At 35.6% G+C, this 21188-nt stretch overlaps 1 protein-coding gene across 6 annotated transcripts in view; it reads right to left on the bottom strand.

The window, feature by feature from the left end:
• LOC129281447 (bifunctional 3'-5' exonuclease/ATP-dependent helicase WRN-like) overlaps positions 1-18243 on the bottom strand; it is a 67517-nt gene extending 49274 nt beyond the window's left edge. For 3 of the 6 annotated variants that reach the window (XR_010296507.1, XR_010296506.1, XM_064113325.1), the window contains exons 1-7: positions 18130-18243; positions 11968-12293; positions 11010-11188; positions 9706-9876; positions 8505-8601; positions 2720-2795; positions 1216-1283 (exon numbers count right to left, since the gene is read on the bottom strand). Coding sequence is in view for 2 of the 6 variants with exons in the window: in XM_064113325.1 (XP_063969395.1) it covers positions 1216-1283; positions 2720-2795; positions 8505-8601; positions 9706-9876; positions 11010-11188; positions 11968-12061 (685 nt within the window). In the remaining 4 variants the exon portion in view is untranslated. The remainder of the gene's footprint in view (positions 1-1215; positions 1284-2719; positions 2796-8504; positions 8602-9705; positions 9877-11009; positions 11189-11967; positions 12294-18129) is intronic. The other 3 variants (XR_010296508.1, XM_064113326.1, XR_010296509.1) reach the window with 2 other exon arrangements.
• Between the last annotated feature and the right edge of the window lie 2945 nt (positions 18244-21188).

Here is a 21188-nt window from a genome sequence, read left to right as displayed (position 1 = left end):
CTTTTTGTACACAGGAAAGCCAAAAATAAGCTGAAATTAAGCTGAAAATCAAAAACCCAAAAAATCTGGAATCAGATAAAAATCTGATCTCTCACACCCCTGCACAATCAAACATAGAAATCATCTCCATAATCAATCGCTAAACTTAATGATTCAACAGCCCTGAGTTTGCAAAACGAGTTATTATGCCTCTTCTTAAGAAAATTTCTTGTGAGTGAACAAATCATATTTCTTTGGTCTGAAGAGATTTGACTCAAGCAGATTGACTTACCTGTACACTGTATCAACGTACATATTAAAGTTAAACCAGTGAACTATGTAATACTAGTATACAGTGGTGCTCAAATTCAGCAAACCCCATCAGGAAAATGAATATTCAAAGTGTTCAAGTTCTGCCATGTTTTAAATTATTGTGAATACAGGTTATAATAATGAAATTTGTTTCACTGGGCTCACTGAACATTGTCGTCTACATTCAACTCTCAGCATGAAGGAGTGTATTTTATGCCAGGGTGGGGGGTTGGGGGGCCAGTCAAATGTACTGCTGTACACATGGGTGACCAAATTATTTCCAAACATCCCCTAAACGAGTTTTTTCTGTGTGCACAATAATTCCCTAAACAAGTATTTTGCAGGCTTTATTTACACATTTTGGCCCCTACACAAGTTGTCGCCAGAATATGACCATGGGGAAAACGCTTGGAGAAAAAACATACCCTAAACACGCCGTTTGGCTAGTCTTAAAAAAAAGCTTTGGAAAAAAACCCATACCCTATACGTTTGACCATTGACCAGTCTTTCAAAACCACCCCTTTTCTTTGAAAATCTGTGTTTTTGATACCCTTAACGAGTGCACGCACAGCCCACATCCAAAACTGAAAAAAAAAAAGACCCACCCTTTTAAACACGTTTTTTTGGTCATGCATGTGTACAGCAATATATTTGACTGGCCCCCCCCCCCCCCCCCGGGATTTTATGGAGGGGTTCACTAACTTTTTAGCACAACTGTACATGTAGTAGTATTTTCACAAACAAGATAATTTTGCAATTTTCCTCAAAGACATGGAAATTTGCAATATATGTTCACCATTCATTGCTTTTCATTCACTCTGTAAGTATGTCAAAAAGTGATAATTGAATTCATATTTTTGTATTTATCATCGAATCATTCACAAGATACTTTTTATCAATAATTTGATAAATAAACACAATTACCTGTTGCCATGACAACACACTGATCCCTTCTGTTCTTCAAAATAGAATGGATGATTTTCCATTGCATTCTGAAGATAAATTGAGAAAAAATTAAATTACATTATGCAACATTATAGAATAGTTGCTTTGAAAAGCATTTGACATGAACAAGCTCTAGTTCCAATTCTCTGAAACTAGCAAAAAGTAATTACAGCCATCAAAATCCAAATTTGAACAAAACTGGTAAATTAAAATTATCCAAAAGTAAATTTAAAGGATGAAATCATGAAATAAAATGAAAAAAAGAAAGAAAAACCCACAAACTATAAGCATGTCTAGTATTCCAAGAGCATCCATTCAGAGTTCCCACAGAAATTTGAAAATAGAATTCCATGACTTTTACATAACTTTTCCATGACTAAATTGCTGCTTTCCATGACTTCCCGTGACGTCCCGGGAGTTATGTAGAATTTGGGACGTCACAAAACTGGGAAAAATAGAAATCATGAACACCAATTATAATAGCAGAGTATGAAAGTTGTGAGACATGACAAATTGGAAAGCTGCCATAGCCAAGAAGTATTTTAATGCAATTCCATGACTTTTCACAAATTTTCAAAATTCCCTGATTTTTCCCTGCCCAAAAATTTGTCAAAGATTTTCCATGACTGTGGGAACCCTGTTATTGGAGTGATGAGAGTTGGAAATGATATTTTACAACATATACGCATACCATACTTGAGCCATCATAAAGTTTTAACCTTGCCTTTTCCTTATTCTGTCGATCTCTCCGTGAAACTGATGCACTGACTGAAGTCAATATTGGTCGTCGTTGATCACTTTTGACAATTTCTGTACATTAATTTCAAGCTTAAGAATCTACTTTTCGAAACTGTGTTAGAAATTATTTCATATTCTAAACTGGGTTCCAAGAGAAACTTATCAAACTTCACAAGTGCACTACACAAATTCCACTCAGTCAAAATGAACAATATTTTGACACAGGCTAGCTTCAATAATCTTTTCTGAGCACATGTCAATAATTAAGAGATTGGTTTAATCACAATGAGTCTGTAGCCCCTCAAATCAATTAGTTCCGGATCCAAAGTCACAAAATGACAAAAGAAACATCAATGAAAATGATTGTGTGTTTTTGAGCTAAACAGCGACATTTTAAAATGATTTGACCACACTAATGACAATAATTTTAAAGAATAAACGAATACCAGAGATTTGGCATATACAAAGAGACAAAAAGTACATCTTTACGAGGTAATGTCTTAAGGAACTTAATGCATTATCTCGCAAAGGTGTACTCTGTCTCTTTATCTACATGTATATCCAACACGCGGAATTTGTTATCGTTATACAGGTACTGTGGTGTAACAGACCTCCTAACATTGCTGCTGTAAACAGATATACAAGAGATTTATATAAAAAATTATTAAACATTTGAGAAAACAGCCTGAATAAATAGTTGATCACAGTGAAATGAAAGTATCAAAATGTACGGGTATTTACTTACGGTCTGTAAGATGCATGACCAAAGCTTTTCTTCAATGCATCAATGTATTTTTTGCTTGGTGGGGTCACAGAAAGATCTATGGTAATAGAAAAAAATAGAGTATAATCAAAAGTACAAAACATGGTAAAATATCATTATGATAGGAACTAGGCTTGGGATCAATAATTTTTTGCCATTTGATTGTTTGCCAGGGTAGTAAACAATTGAATGGTTCAAACAATCATGATAACTGGATTATGAGAAAAAACAAAAAAGTTTACCAATATATACTGTGGTGCTAAAAAGTTAGTGAACCCCACCAGAAAATGCACTCCTTCATGTTGAGTTTTGAACATAGATAACAACGAGATAAGAGCTCAGAGAAACAAACTATATTGAATGTTATACAAATAATGCATGCAGCCAAGTGCGTTAGTGGAAATGCAGAGCACGCAAGGTTTCTTTAGATAGGTACCGCACTGTTCACGAGCCGCTGGTGGCGAGTGCCCAGTGTGCAACATCTGAAGAAACCGAGCTTTCACTGCATTTACTTTTACGCACGACAGAGCAAGTGCATTATTTGTTTTATAAAATAGCAACACAGAAACAAATTCTTGAAAAGTTATAGTAGCCTACAGTTTTGTTGGACTTCTCCCGGGACTTCTACCGCACTGGTCTGCTTGAGCATGCAATGTCAATTTTCGTTGCGCACCTTTTACACTGCCGTGCATGCACAAAAAAAAGTTGGATGTCATGTGACGCGTATTGGCCGATCGCGATGCTTGAAATAATACACCTATTTTATAAAATATTTTAAAACCTGACTTCACAATTAAATATGGTAGAATTTGAACTTTAAAATATGTTCATTTTCTGGTGGGGTTCACTGACTTTTTAGCACCATGGTGTGTATATATATATATATATAGTACATGACTTGCCAGTGGTCACACACAATGAGCGAGCTGTCTCGGCTGAGTTGAGTGTCCTGGTACAGCTCCAATCGACAACCACATCAACATGAATGATGCATGTTTACTGGGAGAACCGACATTGTGTCTTGAAAGAATTATAGGTTTGGAATTCATTCAACTTTAGAACAAATTTCATTTATCTTGCACTTTATTGTTTAATATCAGAGATTATAGCCATGCACTTTTGATATCGAATGTCTCAAATCAGTAATCAATATCTGGCGAACATTCAATTAGTGTAAAAAGTAGTATTTGATTGCCAATTGTTGGTAAACTGAATGTACTATAGGAGTGCCTTGAGCACCTAACAAGGTGGATATATGTGAAATATAAATACCCTATATCATGATAAAAACAAAACCAAAAGAAGTGCATACATGGGCAGTTTTAATGCATTCAGCATTTCCAATAAGGTAGCGTAAAAGAGCATTACTGATTAAAGTATACATCCGAAGAATCAAAAGTATTTTATAATGACTTTATGTGGTCATCATTGTAAAGGGGAAGTATTACTAATCAGATATATAACTTCACTTTTCAAAATAGTGATCAGAGTTTGCAGAAATCAGCTCTCAAAAATGATTTATTTTCATGCCATATTTCTGCCTTCCACCGGTCCTCTTGCGAGCTCCAGCTGAGTGACGTCACGCAATGAGCAGTGAGCAGCTGAGCCGACAGCAGCCCATTGGAGACGATCTTTCCAATCAGCGTTTTTTGCTCTTAGAATTGTTTATTGCTCTTAATATTGGTCTTGTTATATAGATAAAAGTTTGAATTTACTGAACAGTGAAAAAAAGTGCACATTTAACGTATTTTGGTAACCGATATTTAGCTTAGAATTTTTTTTTTTTCAAGAAATATATGTGAATAAACAAAGCATATTTTCACGTAGAAATCACACTTGCGTCACATTAATATTATAATCAATATAAAGCATAGACATTCTTCTTTATGACTGAACAATAATTATGAAATTTCATTAAGTAGCAAAGTCAGGAACCACAAAAAAAACATGGCAATATCCATCGCGAAATGACTGAAATTGCAGTTGAATTGCCGAAGCATTATTAGGCAACAGCGGCGAGCGGACTTTATTTCATATATCTTAAAAATGCCATTCCGGTAGGGTAATGCTCTGTGGCCAAATGCGTTGGCCATTGTTTTGTCATGTGCGAGGACCCTGGTTCGAAACTCGGGATTTTTTTTTCTGGGCATTTTTTTTTATTCCTTCCCCGTCCCTACCCATCTTTTTTTCTCTTTTTATTTTCTTGTGAAATTCTATTCAGACCTGTATTTATCAAATCTTGCTTCTTAATTGCTGCTTTTGATTTTCAAGTTCTTGATTAGATTATTTCTACTCTTATTTGGGATGGGAGGGGTAGAGTTAAAAGTCAAGTCCACATCAACTAAAAATTATTTGAATAGAGTAATTTCCCTTGTTGTTTTTACTCAAAACAGTCATATACACAAAACAATGATATGCAAATTAGAGTTGTCACTCACATCACATTCGTTTCTATTTTTTGTGGCATTTTGTTTTTTATTCTTTGCAGATTTGACGATAGGAAACTCTTCATCTGATCACAATAGGTTATATTTACGGAACTGTTAAAATAGTAATTATATAAATTTGAATCAAAGTTTTTATGAAATTTCCTGCAATATCTTGTTATTTTTCTTTAAATTCAAATGAATTTTTGATTGCGTGGACTTCTCCTTTACTCTTAATGTAGGGAATGCATAGCAAAATTTATCCAGAAACAAAATTGTCTTAGAATATGCAAATCATTAATTGGACACATGTTCACTTTTCTTTCATCCAGGCCACTTCCTCACATCCACCAGGCTTTCAGTCTTATAACAAAAATGATGAACCATCACACAACAGCACACAACATTCACAGTGCTTCACAATAAATATTTCACTTCTGTTCATACATGCAATAAATATTGTGGAAAACAAATAAAAGGTGTACCCATATTCAAATACCGTTTAAAAGGACAAATATATTATACCTTTCGAGAAATATCAGCACGTTAAATATCTGATAACAAAACATAATTATGGGGCACTGCAAGAAACTTATGTTCAATTGCAAATCAAGCGTAAGTCTTAAATTCAAATTCAAGCGTAATAAGGTCGAGTTGCAATCGCAATTCAACTACATGTTTAATCAAAGGACTTACCCTTGATTTGGGACGTGTGATTGAGTATAACATTTCTCGCAAAATGCCCTAGTAACATTAAAATTGTTCTTTCGTTTTAAATTGTGTGTTATTATTTTTGACAAGATGTATTCCTGTCCAAGTCAAATTTCTTAGTTCTCTCCAAAACTGTGCTCAAAATTGTTTCCAAGATTGATAAAGAAAATTTTTCTTTTGTATCATTATCAGTCCACAACTTGCAAACCGTAGGTCCTGGAAAGAGTGAAGAAAAAAATGGCTATGTCCAAATCATAGTAAAAGGACATGATGGAATCTCCCAGATTGAGGTAGCAAGCAGAGACCAGAAGTCACCAGAGTCAGCAAGTGTGTAGATCTGTGTGTAGAAGAGAGAAAAAAAAGAAATAGTTTAAATAATCAAATCAAAGTATAAATTTAATTATCGTGATGATTGATGACGTGCGGTGGCATGTAATTCCCGGTCAACAACAAATGATAGTAGGTTAAGACACCTGAATAGTTCCACTCAGAACACTGGTGCTCTACCTCAAGTGATGTTTGTGTAGGCCCCACTCCACTTCACTACCGCTACACTACAGTACATGTACGCCACACCTACCCGGGTAGGTGTGTAGCGTAGTGTAGGCTGTAGCAGTAGTGAAGTGGAGACTACACGAATATCACTTGAGGTACGGTGCTCTCTGAGTCTCTGTGTCATTACAAAGATTGCATTTATCTTCATTGTTGAAGGCATTACGCATGCATATATGATATATGCAGCAACACTCTAATCAGAAAGAAACACCAGACTCTAATTTTGGCCCACCCAAGGGTTCATTACATGCCGCCGCGCACAGAAAATTCAAGCCATAGAAGTCGTGTGTTGTGGACCCAAGAAGTGAGATCCCAGCACGCGCGACCCACTAGTTAGAAATCCACTGCCAAACGCGGTTCGTGGTGCGAGGTTAGTATACTAACCTCGCAATACGTGTGAGTGATTTTGGCCAGGAATCAGGGTAATCACCACTCACACGTATTGCGAGGTTAGTATTAGTATACTAACCTCGCACCACGAACCGCGTTTGGCAGTGGATTTCTAACTAGTGGGTCGCGCGTGCTGGGATCTCACTTCTTGGGTCCACAACACACGACTTCTATGGCTTGATTTTTCTGTGCGAGGCGGCATGTAATGAACCCTTGGGTGGGTAATCACTGCTGAAAATTTGTCTGGCTTCATGACATCGGCATCATGGTGATATAATTCTGTGTATAATAAAAACTTAAACATTCCTCTGAAACAGCAGATTTTCAGCCATAGTCCATACCAGTTTTAGAAATCTGAAGAAAAAATCTGCTGGAATTGTGCAAAAACATTATTTCTAAAAATTTAGTAAAATAAAGACTTTTTAATTTTAATAGTATACGCCAAAATGCATGATTCTAAACTTATATCAGATCTGTATCTGTCATCTGACCTGAATGCATCGTCAGAACAAGTACAGTTTCCAAACATGCTTACCTTGACGTTTGACTGGATCAAACAGCGTAACCTGCAACATGCATCGGGAGCAAGTGAATGGGACCGTGCAGCTTGGAGTTTTTCAATAGTTAGTAGAGCAACACAACGAAGACTGTCGAGTGGACAAAATCGATCTTTCCAGTTCACAATTCAATAAAAACCGGGCAAAATAACACAGTTCTGGTTCCCTTATAGTCTGAAGTTGTCGTAAACAGAATTCGGATATCACAATACATGAAGAAAACGGTAAATTCGAAGAAAAATAGAGACCAGGAAGGCGAATCAGCTATCACTGTACCGGTACTGCTGGCTTGCACAGAGCTAGAGAGCGGCCGGCTGAGCTGAGTGAGTCGATCATCATGTGACGTCATTATTCTCGACTGTATTTGATCGCGGTCTGGGGGCAGCTGGGGGGCTGAGAAGGGTCTCTAATAATTTCATTTCTTGCATTTCCACGACATCAATAAGACTTTTTAGTGACATATTTGTGTATAAAAAGACAAGACCTTTCCATTCATATATAATTTGTCTATAATCATCACTTTCGTGAATTTTCTTTGGATGTATACTTTAAATGCTTTGCTCAAGGGATTAGGTGCCATGGCTGGGGATTGAACCAAGAACTTTCGTGTGTCCATCTAAGTGCCTTCAACAACTCAGCCACGGCACCTACACAAAGAAAAGGTATTCTAGAGTCCCAGGGCTCCACACTAACCCTTTTTTTTCTACTGGTCCAACCTATTCATGTTGGGCCAGTAGATACCCAGTATTTTCATTTTTTACTGGGCCGAACCTAAAATTTACTGGTCCCCCAAAACAAAGGAAATCATAAAGACTTGTTTTTTTTTGCTGTCTTTTATTGCTTTTATTGCCCCCCAAAATACTAATAAACGGTTAACACATACACACTCGCAACGTTATTCATGAGAACATTTCTCAATTTTGGAAAAACATTTTTTTAAGGTGCCAAAGCCATTTTTATCATTTACTAAAGAGGAGAAAATATCATTTATATTAGTTTGATACATTTTTTCTGGTCATGTCAGACCAGTAAATCTGGCTATTTCTGAAAAGTTACTGGCCCGACAGCAATTTTTACTGGACTGGGACCATTGGACCAGTGCCAGTGTCGCGAGCTGCCTAGACCTACCGTTGAGTGTTTCATCTTCATCGTCTCTTGAGGTGGTAGAATCTTGTATAGTATCAGTAGATGAATTGGCTGCAGCCTCACACATTGCATCAATCTCCTGTCAAGAAAATCAAACTCAATGGTTGAGGGAATTTCTGGGCTTATATTTTTATGGCAAGACCAACCACTTCAAACGACATTTTTATCCCAGCGTGAATGGGAAAAATTTAAAAAAGGACACAAAAAATATCTTAGGATATATCCATTAATTCATCTAAACCATGGGTTTATCCTTATTTTACTTTGCTTCATGCGTAAAATATTACCGACAAACTGTATTAAACATGTCATTCATCATGGAGTTTACATCACATGAACAACCTGACCAATATGAGAGGAAAAGATACCAGTAATGACTAACTCTCGATTGATACCCTTTATATATAATTTCATTCAGCCACAGGAGGTATTACAATTGAGACCATAAGTGTTTCAAAATACAGAGGGCTTGTGACTGTGCCGTATTACACTTGTTCGGAATCAGCAGAAAACAAGCAGAATCAATTGGATTGAAAAAAAGAAAAATCAGGAAATTCGCTGGGGATATTGAATTCACCCAACTGGAGTTAATACAGTCAATTGACCAGGTCACACACTAGTTACAATAGAGGTGAAAAGAGCCGCAGTGGAGTCGGTTAAAAAATTTGGGATTCGTTTTTGGATATTCCAGGGGCATTATAGAAATTCTGACTGCAACCAAAATATCAGGGCCATCCTGAATGAGTCATGTTCAAATTTTTGTAGATGCATTAGAAGTGGAAATAATGTCAAACAGTGTTCGTGGTACATTCTTACTGCATTCTGAATGCATTTGATATATTCTTACAACACTCAAGCAGCATTCCAAACATTTGAACGCACTGGGAGAACAGACTAACGGGAAAAAAAAATGACCAGCTGGAGGTCAAACTACAGTCAATTCATTCCGGCCCATTTTGCTTGATTTAGAATAAGAGTTTGGTTTGGTTTTATTTACTGTATAAAAATCGCAATAAAATACATTGCACAAGATATGAGATTAAATATAAATATATAAACATGCACATAAAAATATACGGATGGATCACTCTATTCAGAGCCATTGATATAATGGCTCTGTTCTTCCTAGAGGTCCAGTAAGTGATGGATGGGTACTATAGCAAGAGAATAAGGAGGGACTTACAGCCAGCATATTTTCATCTATATCCTCTTCCTCTTCAAAGTCATCAAAGAGTTCTGCAGATACATCTGGGTGTGAACTGGCTTTGTCATCTTTAGGTTCTTTGACCTCAACTGAAGGAATCTCATTAGGAAAGTCATCATATTCAACTTTGCCCATGTCTCCATCTGTAGACTAAATAGAAACAAAATCCACACATGTATGAATTATAAAGAAGTGGAAAAAGAAAAGAAAACATTAAGCAGTCTAAAAGTTACTGATATAAAATAATGGACCTACAACAGGCCCATTTTTAAAGGTCAAGTCCATCCCAGAAAAAGAGATAATCAAAGAAGCATAACACTGAAAATTTCATCAAAATCGGATGTAAAATAAAAAAGTTATGACATTTTGAAGTTTCGCTTATTTTTTCACAAAACACTTATATGTACAAGTCAGTGATATGCAAATGAAAGAGTCGCTGATGTCCCTCACTCACTATTTCTTTTGTTTTTTATTGATTGAATTATGCAATATTTCAATTTTTACAGATTTGACAATAAGGACCCTCTTGCTAGAACCCCAAAGTGTTAAAAACAATGATAATTACACATGTTCAGGGGGAAATAAAGCTTTGTTTCACATGACAACAAGGAGAAAATTAGGATATTTCATATTCCATGTAATTAAATACAAAATAAATAGTGAGTGGATGATGTCATCAGTTTCCTCATTTGTATACTGACCAGGATGTGAATATAACTATTACGGAAAAATAAGCAAAATTTTAAAATATCATAACATTCTTATTTTCCAACCGATTTTGATGAAATTTTCAGTGTTAGGCTTGTTTGATTTTTCTCTTTTTATTCAAGCCAACTTTTTGTTGGAGTGGACTTGTCCTTTAATGATAATGGTACAGGTTTTTTTTTTGCAAAACAAATGAAATTCTCGCACATTAGCAGAATGCATTTCAGCTATCATCTTCGTACTGGTGCTCCTTCTGGTTTCAACTCATTTTCATGATAATAGATAAGGTGTTTTTATCAAAATTTGGATCAAATAAAGGATTTTACTGAAGCTTCAATGATCACTTGAAAACAGCCCACTTAAAAAGTGGTGTCTCTTCTTACCGAAGTACTAGTATCCGCTTGCAAATTTTCTTCATCATAATTCAGCTCTTCAATTTCTTTCCTGATGACAAATCAAGATTTGCCAACAGCTACCATAACAAAGGTACTTTTCAGCTAATCAAAATTGAGGATTTCACTGAAGTTTCCAATTAACACTTAACGACCTACGGTACTTAAAATTGTGTCTCTTCTTACCGGAGTACTGGTAGCCTCTTGTGAAGATTCCTCCTCATAGTTCAGAGATTCCATTTCCTCCAGACTTGACGCTTGTCTTGTCCTCTCATTTTCGTTGAGCAATGACTGAAGGTTCTTGAGAGCCTCAGTGGCAGTCTTGGCAAGATCCAACCCATTGGTCAGGCAGTCTTTGGATATTCCTGAAAAATCATCATAACTTCATGGCTTAAATTCCAATCAGGGTACGGCCACTTTTATATATAGAGCACATTTCGATATTAGAGCCTAAATGGGAACAAATAAAAAGGAAATAAAAATATCCAAGGCTAATGAGAGGGGCACTGAGGGCAATCTACAGGGCACCCAAGGTCTTGGATTATTTCAAGCCTTGTGCATAGCCACATGTTTTGAAAACCTACATTTTTTAAAGCTGAAAATGTTCACAAAATTCACCAAAAGTGTCCACAAAATCTTTCAATTTTACTTTTCAAAATGCATCAGTGCCCAAATTACTAGCTCCCTCGATTTCAAGTTTCGTCAATTTTTTTTTACACATTCTAAGTATGGCCTCAGCCTTATGACTACCATTATCAAGACTGAGATATATTTGATTTGTCGATACTTGGTCTGGTGACACTTGCTCCTTCAGATCAAGTATAAAAAGTTAATCACACTAATCCCCAAGCCTTTCATATCTAAGCAATGCACAACATGAGCAATTGTCACAAGCCTCACGACTGTGTAAGATTAAAACAAATACATAAATTCCAAGTATTTGTCAAGATTTTCCCATCCTAAATAATGCCCTTTTTACTTCACTCTCATAATACAGTAAAAAGGTTACCTCTTTTCTTGAATTTGGCAATTTTGATACCCCTTTTTCACTGTGTGTCATTACATTGCCCAGCCGTTAAAGACAACCACCCTCTTTATGTGTCTTTGAGTACAAGCATGTCTATACCAAATTTTCCAAGTTTACCTAAGAGTTTGGACTGGTAGTCTACAGTTTCAAGAGTTGCATGGGCGAGACGTTGTAGAGAGGAGAGTTGGGAGACTAACTGTGTGGCATCCATCTTGGTACAAAGCACTCCGTTTCACATAGATTCACTCCCAAGTCCTGTGGAGTTTCATGTAGAAAAATTGTGATTTCCAATGAAGAATTTTTTCTGAGCCAATCAAATGGAGGAATATCGGTAGCCTATAACAGTTGACAATGAAAATCATTATTTGTGTCATGAAATGCTCCCCTATTCTCTACCATCCTTCTGCGGCTTTAGATGTTGTACTTTGATGACATAAAGCACTCTGTGAAAAAAGAAAATAAATGAAATTGTGGTGACGCATTTTTGTGAATAAATTGAAGATGGTGAAGGATCTATGTAACTGATCTTTATTCAATTCCTAATTGTATATTCGTAATAATTTATCCTACTGATTTCTAATTATATCAACTTCTTGTAACAGAAAGGAAAAATTAACCACCCAAAATGAAGAAAATGAGGGTCACTTAGTTTGCACCTTTCATATTTTTCAAAAAATGAAATGTCCTAGACTATATGCCTAACTAGTCTACTTACATTGGTAGGGGGTCTTAAAGCTACACACCACTCCATTGCGCATGCAATTTCAACGGCAAAATGCACACACTGTGTGTGGAACAGTGACTTTAGTGTGATGATTGAGTCCTATTCAATTTTTCTCAGCCTCGGGCAGGAATCGCTCGTCTTGAATCTTGCGATAGTGGAGACAGGGTTTCTTAAATCTCTAGATTATTTATCGCGAAGAGGGCTGATCGGGCTAAAATCTCGATTGAGCAAACTCGGGCTGGTGCAGCACCGCCTACTTAGCCAGGCGGCTTCTAGAGAGTAAAAATCATTTACTAACGTAAGGTCACTCTCATGAAGCCAGGCCTTCTATCCCATAGACCCACACAATGGAAGCCAAAACCTGAAACTTTCACCCCCGAGATTTCTACTTTCCTTCTAAAAGATCTAGCTCTAAATCATGTACATGGGATAAAACTTCATTTCCGACATTTCTACGCTCTCGTTGTTATTTTTAAAACAAGAATTCATCAAAAAAATGAAAAAATATTGTGAAAAGACGGAAGAGACTTGCCCGATGTTTACGCCGCCATCTTGTTTCTTATTGTACTTCCCCAACGTTACGGACGCGAGCGTCGCATAACAATATTTTTTCACAATATTTTTTCATTTTTTTGATGAATTCTTGTTTTAAAAATAACAACGAGAGCGTAGAAATGTCGGAAATGAAGTTTTATCCCATGTACATGATTTAGAGCTAGATCTTTTAGAAGGAAAGTAGAAATCTCGGGGGTGAAAGTTTCAGGTTTTGGCTTCCATTGTGTGGGTCTATGGGATAGAAGGCCTGGCTTCATGAGAGTGACCTTACGTTAGTAAATGATTTTTACTCTCTAGAAGCCGCCTGGCTACGCCTACTGAGGTCAGAAGCCCATTTGTTTCGTGTCTGGATGACAACAAAAATCCTTCTCAAACAAAAGACAAGTAGACAGTGAATTTTTTAAGTTGAGTCTAGATCTATCTAGATACATCATGATCATGATGGTGAAAAGGGGTAATTTTTCATGAGGAATCTGTTTATCACATTTTTATTTGCCGCCAAGGTAATTGGTCTCCCAAGAGTCCCATGTTTGTCCCAACCAAACTCAGTCTCAGTCAGTCTCAGGAGACTAGCTGTCTCTGAAATTGGATACCCAAATTCTTTACAAAAAAATCTCTGATAATTGCTAATTTGGAGACAGTCTCCCAATTTATTGGCCAGGCAGCATGCGCCTCTGAGCTGAAGTCCCTATTTGACCCTATATCTATTTTTAGCACTCTCATCAGTAATTGCCGTCAATGTCCTGCAGGGCCAGGAGTAAGTGAAAAAAAACTGGCCGGCGCTAGTGTAGTTTCGCACCTCCCCGTTTAATGGTTTTCAAACATGTACAATCTCACCCTAAATAATTCACAACCTAAAATACTTGCATCTGACTCTGAGCCTCCAAAGTCCAGTAGAAGTTGAATATTTGCCGTTTTGACACTTTTTTACAAAGTTTTACACCTATTTCGGAATCACTCGGTCGCTTGATCAAGCTCAGCGCTGCACATAAGCAGTCGGTACGCGTACAGTACGTACCACCTAGTGAAGTGCAAGAAGAGCGAGTTTTTCTATGGTATCTTCAAAAAGATTTTTTCCCCTCTTTTTTGTTTCAGCTTGCACCAAGTATTACGGTAGTGGTTGTGCATTTTTCACATTTCTTATTTCATTCAAACAAGCACACACACGCACACCCCACACACACCTTCACACAACAAACATCAACCACTCTGCACAACCACTAGGCCTACCGTAATACTTGGTGCAAGCTGAAAGAGGGGAAAAAAATCTTTTTGAAGATACCATAGAAAAACTCACTCTTCTTGCACTTCACTAGGTGGTACGTACTTGTAGGTATGTGACAAAAAAAATGAAAATCATCAAATATGAATAAATTTGGTATCACTTGAAAGCTCTTAAAAAGACCTTTAAAATGATACCAAGAACTTTAGTTTTCATAAAGAAATTATAAAGTTATTCCAGTTTAAGTCGCACATATTCATCCAAATTTGTGGTCATTGTCTTAATGTAAAGTCAATGGAGTACAGAATCGATTTTTGTGACCATTTTGTGACCATTTTGAACCCCAGCCTTCAACAGGCTCTAACTTCTTTGTTTTTGAGCCCTATGAAGTAATTTAGGTATCAATGGAAAGGTGAGAGAATGCTTAATTGATGTGTATCAATTCATCTAGTAATTTTTCTTATGTGTAAAATAATTTCTTCTAATTAATCCTAATTAATTATGCAAATAACAGAAAATCACAATTACTTGCCTCTTTTTTTTGCCAAATGAAGGTGATTATGATAGATAATTCATATAATTTAGTTGGCATCAAAACAGCATCATGTAGATAATTTCCTAATGAATTTGTCTTAAGTATTGTTTTTGTAATTTCTAATGTATTTCTTTGTTTTTCTGATATAAATTACAAGCTCTTTTTCAACTTAGTATTGTAATTTTGTATGTGTTTGTACGGGGGTCCTTTTTTACATAAGAAAAAAATTATTTTGTACTTTGTATGACCAAATAAAAATATGTGTGTTTTTTCTGATGTATTTTATTGTTTCACCACTTCCTTATGTATTCTATTGTTTCAACAGTTTGTTATAATATGTAGCTTTTGATTTGAGAGACAATGGACATGTGATTACATTTTTAGAAGGAATGAGCAGCTGAGTGTAAAATATGTATGTAGAATTGTATGCAATTTATTTCAAGTATCAAGAAGGACGAACATGAAGTTTTAATATATTGTATCAGTTGTCAATTTCTTAGATTTGTATACATACATTGTATTACAAAAGCCCTGTTTGAGCTCTCTTTTTAAAGAAAAATAAATTCAAATTATTAGTCGAATCCAAAAGAAAAGGAAAAGAGTGGTCTATTTCTTTCAAAACAAAGCAAAAAACAACCAGCAAAAATATATAACAAAGCTTTAAACAACAACAACAAAACAGACATCAAAGCTCCAAACAAGCACTGAAAACAAGAGAAACAAAAACTTGTACCAATCCCATCCCCATTTTCCAATTCAAAATACAACCCCCACCTGCATCCCTAAAAAAAGAAAAGTGAACAAAAAAATAAATAGTACAATTAATAATAAACATAAATACAGGACTCAGACCCATCTGGAAATGAAATATTCTTTCCTCTGAGTTTTCATGTATTTTCTTACAAGAATGAAAAAAATTACAACATAAAATAAACAACATCTAGTTCGTGCATTTAAAAAAAACAAATCAACATTTAAGATATTCTCCTTTCAAAAGCAAATCCAGTCTCCAAATAATGAAATATGAAAAAAATAAACAATACAATAATTTAAAAAAGAAACTTAAAAAAATATATTTAAAAAAAAAAAGAAACTAAAAAATAAACATAATTTTTGCATTTTAATTAAAAAGTCAACATTTATGATATTCTCCTTTCAAAAGCAAATCCAGTCTCAAAATAATGAAACATGATTGAAAAGTTTCAAAATGTTTTTTTTTTTCTACAAAAGAAAAAAAGAAACACTATAGATTTTGCATTTTAATTTAATAAGTCAAGTCAACATTAATATTCCACTCCCAAAAGAATCCAGTTTCCAAATGATAAAATATGATTCTATAACCTTAGGAGGAAAGAATGTTTTTGTGACAAAATGTATATATTTAAATCAATATCAGAATAACAATCTACGGTAATGACAGACATTTTCAGAAAAAGGCACAATATTATCAAGTGAACAATTTAGATCCAGTTCAATCCAGCATGAACGACTCACTATCGACCACTCCCGTCACCAAGCCCTCCGCATCGGGTACCGGTAGCTCGACTGCCGAAAGACCGTCGGGAGCCCACCGCATCGGGGAGCTCATCTGGCGAGAGACCGGTTGTGACAAGGGTAGCTCGCGCCTCTTATATCTGGACTGCTCCACACGAGAACATTTTTTTTATAGTTTTTTTTTCAATTTGAATACATTTTTAAAAGGTCAAGATACATAATTGGATTGCAGTTCTACTTACCATTAAAAAATTTCGATCATTTGCGCATCCAAAAATTTGATGAACTTTCAAGCTCCGATATCCACACTTCACAGGCGAGTATCCACATTGAAACTTATATGTACAGAAAGAGCAAGTCTTCAACTGTCTGTATCGAGGCACGAGATTGCATCAACTATGTGCGCATGCGCATGAAACCCCATTTTCGATGAGCCGCCCAGACAGAGGCGATGCCACTTGCAGCAAAACCCGCGCGAAAACCGTGCAGCCAAAACCAGCGTTCGCGATGCGCCCGTATTCACACATACCTAGTACTTGTACTAGTGAGTTGTACGCGTACCGACCGCTTATGTGCAGCGCTGAGCTTCAAGCGACCGAGTGATTCCGAAATAGGTGTAAACTTTGTAAAAAAAAAGTGTCAAAACGGCAAATATTCAACTTCTACTGGACTTTGGAGGCTCAGATGCAAGTATTTTATTTTTAGGTTGTGAATTATTTAGGGTGAGATTGTATGATGGGGTGTCCAAACTTCGCGCACTTTTCAAAAATATTCATCAGGCTTAAATATTTTCACAAAATATTCCTAATTTATACAAAACCAATTCAAGAAATAGTAACCACATTGACGGCAAGATCGTAAACTATAAAATCATGGACGAAAATGTAAAGTAGGTCAAGGGGATTTGCCGGTATCGCGATCTCAAAATTCTATTCCGATCAGCGAATGCGCGCTGTGCTGGAAAACCGTTCAGAAAAAGTGTGACCTAACTTCGCGGACCAAAGTTTTTGTGGACATTTAAACAAAAACTCAAGCTCAAAAAGTGAAATATTTATATCAGATCGATGGCAAAATGCTATAGAATCGGTTAGTACCACATTTAACTCACATTTTTTATGATTTCTGCTTGCAAAATGGTGATATCGTGATGCTTGTTGAAAATATCAGATTTCTTCAAAACAAGCGCTAACGGTGACAAATTTGCCGATCTTTTGCCAATATTTTCATGAATACTGAACTCATCCTAAAGAAACTTACACCAAATGGTAATTTTAGGTCGCTTTTCACGTTGATTACGTCAGATTTAAAGGATATTGGCTAGTTTTTTAGATAATGACCGTCCGCGAAGTTTGGACTCACTGACACTGCCATACATGTTTGAAAACCATTAAACGGGGAGGTGCGAAACTACACTAGCGCCAAACTGGCCCCATAAATGAGGACAATCTCATAAAAATTGGGTCTTCGTCTACTAAACTATACTCCCACAACCAAACTTGCTACACCCGGCGATTTAGCTCCTGTGTAATTTGAATGACTCTATCACGGAACCATGTTTTCACCGTTCGAAACTAGTGTATGAAATTCGCATGCGGTGTAACAGAGTTGTCATGTCTCTTAGTGGCAAAATCATGAAAATATCAGCGCGCTGTGACCTGTGTCGAAGCTAGACACGCGAGATAAGAAAAACAACTTAAAGTGATTAATAAAATAAGTCTTATCGGAAAACGTAACGTCTAAAATTCTTACCTCTATGAGTCAGAATTCTCACAAAATCTTGAAAGAAGGAAAATACCCTGATCTGACAGCTCAGCTCGCCAAAAGTCGCGCGCTTACTTTGATTAGACGTCGAGTCTATGGTACGCCAAATGCTGGTGATCAACAATAATTCTACGGTCCGGGGAGCGTTTCATCAACATTCTTGTTCGACAAGTTGTCAGATCTGACAACTTTTCCGGATTTTGATTGGCTGAGAGTCACTGTTACTATGGTAACTGTCGGATAAAATAGGACTTGTCGGATAAAACGTCTGACAAGTCCTTTCATGAAACGCTCCCCTGGTGACGAGTTCTCCGATTTTCAGTACCGTACCGTACATGTATTCTGAAAATCCCGGTACCAGAAATCGCTGTGATTGACAACATATGTTTTGATTAAATTATTTATCTGATCGTTTTTTTCATTCATTCCTTCCTTCTTTTATTCATTCTTCATTCATTTACCTATGCTATATTTAATTAGACTAGTCTACCCCCAACAAAATGTTGATTTGAATAGAAAGAGAAAAATCCAACAAGCATGACACTGAAAATTTCATCAAAATCGGATGTAAAATAAGAAGAAAGTATGACATTTTAAACTCTTGCTTAATTTCACAAAACAGTAATATGCTGGTCGGCAAATGAGTAGACTGATGATGTCATCCACTCATTATTTCTTTTGTTTTCTATTACATGAAATATTCTAATTTTCTCCTCATTGTCAAGTGAAATAACGACGATTAATTCCGGCTTCCCTGAACATGTGGAATATTTTTTTGGGTTCAGTCAAGTTGGTCCTTATTGTCAAATACGTAAATAATGATATATTGTATGATTCATACAATAAAAAACAAAAGAAATAGTGAGTGAAGGACATCATCCTCTGTCGAATTTGCATGCCAATGAATTGTGCATATCACTGTTTAAGTTGTGAAAAATAAGCGGAACTTTAAAATGTCATAACTTTCTTATTTTACATCCGATTTTGATGAAATTTTCAGCATTATGATTCAAATCAACAATTTTCTAGGATGGACTTGACCTTTAATTATTTGTTCATTAATTTATGTATCTTTCTATCCATGTATCAATATTATTTTTTTCATCCATTTCATTACTTTATTTATTAACTCATGCACTTTTTGAAAATTAATCAATTTATTTATTAATATATTTATTCAGTCATTATGGGGGTAGGGGTAGTATCCAACAAATTTTGATATCGTTTCCAGTGGTCTATAACAAGATACATAAAGTATTAAGAATTTCTTGATAGCCCTTTTTTTTTAATACCTTAAGCTTTTTGCTGCATAGCAATTACAAGATTTAATTGCCAGAAATGGCAGAATTGCTGGGATACATCTTGATTATACATTGATCATGAGCCGTGGAACCGGTAAAAAAGCAAAAATATACACATATATTACCATTTTTTATTTAAGCCCCACCCCCCCACACACTTACAAAACTATTTTGTGTCCCCTTTTGATACTAAGAACCGGGGGGGGGGGGGGGGGGGGGAGTCAAATATTGCTGTACACATGCGTGACCCCCAAAAAAACATGTTTAAAGGGGTGTTTTTACAGTTTTGGCCGCGGGCTGCGCGTGCACTCGTTAAGGTTATAAAAAACACCAATTTAAAAAAAAGGGTGGTTTTGAAAAACTGGTCAATGGTCAATCGCGGGGTCAGACGTATTTAGGGTATGTTTTTTTTTTTAAAGAGTAGCCAAACGTGTTTATATATATATATAGGATATGTTTTTTCCTCCTCGTTTCCGAAAAGTGTTCGGGCCCGAGACAAAACTTGATTAGGGGTAATATTCTGGCAACAACTTGTTTAGGGGCCAAAATGTGTAAATGAAGCCTGCCGAAAATCTTGTTTAAGGGGTACGTATTTTGCACACAGAAAAAAAATCGTTTAGGGGGTGTTTGGTAATGATTTGGTCACGCATGTGTACAGCAATACATAATTACATGTACATGTGGAGTACCACAAGGATAATTACTTGGCCAACTTTTGTTTATTTTATTCATCAATGGCATACATTGTTTGTCAAACCTTTCTTTTATCATGTATGGCTTATGCTAACTATACAAAAATTGTTTATTCTGATAAAAATCTCTATCACTTGTATTCAACTTTCATACTGAATTATCAAATGTCTGCAAATGGTTCTGTGCAAACAATCTTACAATTTATCATAAAACAATGCAATGAGATTGTATTATGTAATTCTACAAGACATAGGCTGATTTTAATCATGTAGAAGTTAAGCTTAACAGCCAGATTATTCACAGAGTTGGAAATACAAGGTATCTTGGTGTTATTGATTGACAGTAATTTCACATGGATACATGACATAAATGAAATTGAGAATAAAGTAGCAAAAAATATTGGAATAATTCATTGACTAAGCAAGCTTCCTAAAACTGCCTTTATCTATCTATCTATATATCTATCTATTTATCTATCTATCTATCTATCTATCTATCTATCTATCTATCTATCTATCTATCTATCTATCTATCTATCTATCTATCTATCTATCTATCTATCTATCTATCTATCTATTTATCTATTTTATTTCCAGGCAAAAGACAACAAGAATATGTACAAGAGAATTAAAGAAATTACCACCGACTAGTGCCTAGTTTCTGTTATGAAGCTCTTCTCACTAGTCGGGGTTTACAAAATATACAAAACTAAAATCGGTATAAAATGGCAATAAATGTTTAGATGCATTACTTATTAAAACAAAGAATTTGATAATAAAGAGTGTTTGTTTCCATGTGCAATCATAATATCCAGTCAATATGAAATGTTTATGCATTTAAATAAACAACGTTATGCCTTGTGTATATAACTCTTTAATCCTGGCATATTTTAATCATAATAATTTGGTTATTAATACATTCCAAAGCCATCTTTAGAAAAATATTTTCCATTCAAAATATAAAATTATACCATTTCTGCAGACAACATACGATCAACCGACAAAACTTTATTTCATTCCCTGAAACCGCTGACATAAAAACATCATCAATAAA

The sequence above is a fragment of the Lytechinus pictus genome, chromosome 18 (genome assembly GCF_037042905.1).
Source record: "Lytechinus pictus isolate F3 Inbred chromosome 18, Lp3.0, whole genome shotgun sequence".
Taxonomy (NCBI): domain Eukaryota; kingdom Metazoa; phylum Echinodermata; class Echinoidea; order Temnopleuroida; family Toxopneustidae; genus Lytechinus; species Lytechinus pictus.
This window is presented reverse-complemented; position numbering and strand designations above follow the sequence as displayed.